The sequence below is a fragment of the Sander lucioperca genome, chromosome 19 (assembly GCF_008315115.2).
Source record: "Sander lucioperca isolate FBNREF2018 chromosome 19, SLUC_FBN_1.2, whole genome shotgun sequence".
NCBI lineage: Eukaryota > Metazoa > Chordata > Actinopteri > Perciformes > Percidae > Sander > Sander lucioperca.
The window spans coordinates 1,652,051-1,657,088 of NC_050191.1; the positions used below are offsets into that span (position 1 = coordinate 1,652,051).

Below are 5,038 nucleotides of genomic sequence, written 5' to 3' on the forward strand. Positions count from 1 at the left end.
ACACCTGGCAGCAGAATATCATCTCTATGGTCCCTTAGATAACATTGCTGCCTTTCCTTATGAGAACTATTTGGCCCAACTAAAACATTTACTGCGCAAACCTCATTTGCCTTTACAGCAAATAGTTAAAAGGCTTTCTGAAAGAGACCCTCAGACATCCCAAATCAACAAAGGCCACAAATTCATGCACCTCCATCATGATGGCCCATTGGTGTCTCATATAGAACATGGGGAGCAGTATAGAAAGGTTGTAACTAAACATTTCACCTTATCATGTAGGTTTGGGGATAATTGCATCCAGATAGTTGATGACATTGCTCTTGTTGACAACATAGTCAATGTAGCTCAGGAAACATATGTGATTTTCCGGAGATTTACAAGGAAGGAGTCATATGTCCAATACCCCTTTGAATCAGCCAACATTGACTGTTACAAAGTGTGGGACTTAAGCAGCAGTGTTGGTGTTGTAAAGCTCCAAATAATAAAAAAAAATATATATACTTTTCCCTGATAAAAAAGAGTTCATTGCCATTCCCCTCATACATTCAAAGTAAATCATTTTCATAAAATCAGTTCATAAAATCAGTTCATAAAATCATTTTCATAAAATCAGTTCATAAAATCAGTTCATAAAATTATTTTCATAAAATCAGTTCATAAAATCAGTTAATGTGTTAATAACCAACCATTATCTTTACCATAAACAAATAGTATGAAGCAGTGGTGCCTTGTGCAGTTCAACAGTGGTGGAACAGAAGTTGTGCCACACATATGGTTCAGGGGGAGAAGGTTTTCTGGCCTCCATACCCTCCAAAAGAGTCGGGCAAGGTTCGTGCTGCCATCAGGAGGAGGGATGAACCAACTGGAGAATGGCAGACTTATGAGCCTGTCAGGGTCCTCATAAGCCGAGGTGGGTATTTTTAAATCTGGTTGACATTTTATCATAGCCCGTTGTAGCAGTATTTCATAACAACTTTGTGTCTGCAGATACCTTTGAGGAAGCAGAGAGGTGCCTGGAAAGGTATTTAAAGCAGCAATGCGACACTACCGACATCCAATCAGAGGAGGAGTGCCAACAGCCTCTGAAAAGGAGAAAGAAGTAATAATGAATTTTCAAATTCATAGTGCGAAGTTGCTGAATTGTATGTGCACATGGCCATCATCAGAAATATATTTGTTTGCTGTAACATCGGAATAGTTTTGAAATTTTGAATATCACATGAATGAATGAACAAATGTAAATAATGCAGTGTATTTATAGTTTGTCCATGTTCACTTCTAGACCAAATCCAATCTACAACAGCTTGGATGACTCTGATGGAGATGGCCAACCTTGGAGTAAATATCCCCAAGCTCCCAAAATTTTGTTCCCAGGTATAGGTGTTACGGTTGTATGTGTTCCCTGTTCTGTTTGTCCTTTCTCCTCCCAATCTCTACCTTTTGTTTGCCCCTAAAGGGCTGCCTAAGGGTGGGGTGTAACATAGGCCACAGTGTGGTGTGTGTAACAAAGTAAGCAGAGAAGCTAATTCAGCTTAATAACCTGTAACGTCTTTTATACCCCCCCCCCCCAACTCTTTTTGTCATACACACCAACAGCCTCCAGCCCTCTGCAGTCTCCCTCTCCATCCTCCCAACTCCAACCTCTAGCTCCTGCGAATTGCCAGACGCTTTCCACTCTGCAGTTTCCCTCTCCATCCTCCCAACTCCAACCTCTAGCCCCAGCGAATTGCCAGACCATTTTTGATAACCCAACCAGCTACGAGACCCTGCCCGCCCCAGCCAGCTGCCAGTCTCCGCTGCCCTACCCCAACAGTCAACCCATTACCTTCTCTGCTGAAGATTTTCAGTTCCCCCTCCAGTCATTGCCAGTGGCTTCTGCCGGTACTCCCCGGTCTCCAGCCAATTTCTCTCTAGAAGGTATGTTTTAGAAAAGAGAGTTTCATGTTATTCCAAACATCTATACCCAGTCATACAGATAAAACAAATGTTTTTTCAATGTTCAATGTTCATGTTGTCACAGACTCAAGAGACTCCGCCAGGCAGCTTTTAAAAGGCAAGTGCAAAACTGAGATTATTATAAGATTCCATTTACAGTATATATGAACGGAATGGCTCTGTGATTGAAATACCTAAAGATTACAGTGGTTTGCATTCTCTATGGAACAGTTAAAAACTATATCTGCATTAAATATTGTGATTGGTTGTTGATTGGTCGCTAGGTTAAATCCCCTACCTATAGCATTTAACATCCCTCATATACTTGAAATTGTGTTGACCATTTCTTTATTTCTTTTTTTTTTTTTTTTCCACTACAAAATAAAGGAATTTGGCTCTCAACCCAAAACTATTTTTTATTCCTGTCAATAGATGTAACCTTACAGAAGCTGCTCACCACTGTCACGGAGTTGACAAAGGAGGTGAGGGACCTGCGGCAGGACTTCCGTGAGTTCCGCCAGTCCTGTAGGTGTGGCCAAAGTGCTGGGGTGGTGGGCTTGACGGCAGAGCCACTGCAACTGCCTCTGCACAGCATGGAGGAGCTGGAGAACGCAGAGGTGATACTCCAGTCCCAGGATGCTAGGAAGGCAATGGTAATTTTTTAATGGTTAAAAAGTGGTTACATCATTCTTCTGACTGAACTTCACTGCTCTGTAGGGCTGTGCAATTAATCAAAATTTAATCGCTGATTATGATTTTGGCTCCCAATGATCATAAAAACAGAATAATCGAGAAAAACAATTATTTAGCTCATTACATTTTGCAAGTAAACTCTTATTTCCTCTTGTGTTCTGAATGAAAAAATAAAGTTTAAATAGGTTAAAGTATTAAGGCAAATTTCACAGTTGTATGTGTTTTTTTTTTTTACTGTTCCATTGTTTTTTAAGTTCAATAATTGCAAGATCTTTCCAGAAGTCAACGAGTAAACGTGTTAAATTACCGTGATTTCAATATTGACAGAAATAATTGTGATTATATTCTTTTCCATAATCGAGCAGCCCTACTGCTCTGCCCAATTTTGTTAAACTGTTTAACAAATCTGTTAATCTGTGTTTAATCTCATCCCACACAAGGATGCAAACAAATATCACACTGTAATACTTTAATCTCAGTTAAATTCAGACTTGAAAATTGACAAACCTACATAGAGCAACATTACATCATCTTTTGAAAAATACCTTTTTAAAATTGTTTACTGTTTAAACTGAAATAGTTACACTTTTTTATTTTGATAGGTGGCCCGTTTCACAATTATTGGGGGGACCACCCTGGAGATCAGGGTTCGGCGCATGCTGGCATACAGCATGACCAACGAGCTGGCCTCAGGCCTAAACTGGGCTGGCAAGAAAAATAAGGATGTGACAAAACAGAAGCGGTCCTTTAAAGAAATGGCCCTCTGCAAATGCATGTTTGGTAAGTAATTCTGCTTAAGTATGAATGCAGTGCTTTCAGTAAACATTATGCCCTCAATCGATTTTCTGCCCCAAAAGTAGTGCTGGGCGATATGGAGAAAATCAAATATTACGATATTTTTGACAAAATACCACAATATCGATACGATATAGTGTTGACTATTGGTGCTTTCACAAAATATTTACATGAGATTTTTGATAAATAATCATCAGTAATGTGGATATAATGTCTAAGTGGGTAAAGGCAAATAATAGAACAGTTACAACAGTCTGGTAAGTTCAGAAAATGACTGTAAACTTTACTGTCTATGTGCGACTGGTGTATACATGTCAAGGTGCGACTAATGGTAGCACAACTCGACGACGACAAGTAGCCCAGTTTGACAGAACACCGGTGTGGGTTGGCCTTTAAACGAAAAAGGGAATGAGTGAAGCCTACCCCTAGGCCAATTCGCTTTTCCGTAGTTCGCCTGTGGAAGCTAAGAAAGGGCTAACCTGAGGCCGAATCACATCTGGCAGGCGGAAGTCTACCTCAGCTAGGCTATTTCTCTAAATTGTGTAACACTGGATAGACACATTGTAAAACTGGATAGACACAGATAATAGACACAGAAACATTTAAAATATGTTTATCTCTCTGGTGAGAAGGGAGAAGCACTCCACTCAAATTGGAGCCTTATGTCATAAAACTGGTAGCCTAGCCTACATGTTTGTCAAATAATTCCATCCTAAACTAGGCTATTTGACAGACTTTTCCAAATTGATGTTAAAAATTAGGCTATTAGACGTTGCATTTATTCTGATAGACTTACCAGTTAATGTTTCCAGATGCAAAGTTTGTTGTGGTGTCCCTTCTGCCACAAATTACCTCAGTGACGCTTCAGACCAAAGTGGAAAAATATCGGAGCAGCATCCAGCACACATATTTGACAGTCAAGCTAGCGCCAATCAAAGAGTGATCACACCTGAAACATGTGATTCAGAGACGAGAGTGGCGTGGTCATGGGCGTGGTCCTATGGTGACGTCGTTCTTCTAGCTGAAGGGCATGAGGGGAAAACATGGGCAACGGTAGTGCTCAAATTAAATTAGGCTAGTGTAGGACTTGAGTGTGAGGCGTTTGTGAGGGAAGGATACTAGCTATTGCCACACACACACACACACACACACACACACACACACACACACACACACACACACACTTTTCTACCTGGCATTATCAAGTTTATATCCTTCACAGGCAGAAGACTTAGTCTACTGCTAATGTTAAACTAAAATGTACTTTTGCTTGTTTTCTATTTTAGATGCCCTGACTCAACGGCTGAGTACGGCAAATGCCTATGAATTTTATCAAGCTGTGCAGAAGTGGCTGCGCTACGCCCCAGACCGGGCGGGGGGAGCTGGACGACCGACCCTGGAGATATAGCGCGTTAAAAGAAAAAAAAAAAAAAAAAAAAACAAACAATAAAAACGATTGTTTAATTTTTTTTTTTAATGCGTGGGGTGTCATTTGTGCTAGAAAGTCTAGGCAGAAGGCTCTGCCATAGTTTCTATATTTTGCTCATAGCCATCCCGGCTGTCGATAAGCAGGATTATAATAGCCTAATACTGTTTTAATATATTAATTTATACA

General features: G+C 40.3%; 1 protein-coding gene across 1 annotated transcript; it reads left to right on the plus strand.

The window, feature by feature from the left end:
• Positions 1 to 612: 612 nt before the first annotated feature.
• LOC118493902 lies at positions 613 to 4,831 on the plus strand. The gene is made up of 7 exons (XM_035995733.1): positions 613 to 910; positions 988 to 1,099; positions 1,283 to 1,374; positions 1,648 to 1,917; positions 2,323 to 2,552; positions 3,231 to 3,408; positions 4,710 to 4,831. Exons 1-7 carry the CDS (start codon positions 772 to 774, stop codon positions 4,829 to 4,831), a joined length of 1,143 nt encoding a protein of 380 aa, XP_035851626.1. The 5' UTR covers positions 613 to 771.
• The last annotated feature ends 207 nt before the right edge of the window (positions 4,832 to 5,038 follow it).

Excerpts from the sequence above, each read along its gene's own strand:
- LOC118493902 (XM_035995733.1), top strand. The coding sequence starts at position 772 with ATGGTTCAGGGGGAGAAGGTTTTCTGGCCTCCATACCCTCCAAAAGAG. Across the intron at positions 1,918-2,322 it reads AGCCAATTTCTCTCTAGAAG|GAATTTGGCTCTCAACCCAA; the intron begins GTATGTTTTAGA and ends TACAAAATAAAG. Across the intron at positions 3,409-4,709 it reads CCTCTGCAAATGCATGTTTG|ATGCCCTGACTCAACGGCTG; the intron begins GTAAGTAATTCT and ends TTTCTATTTTAG.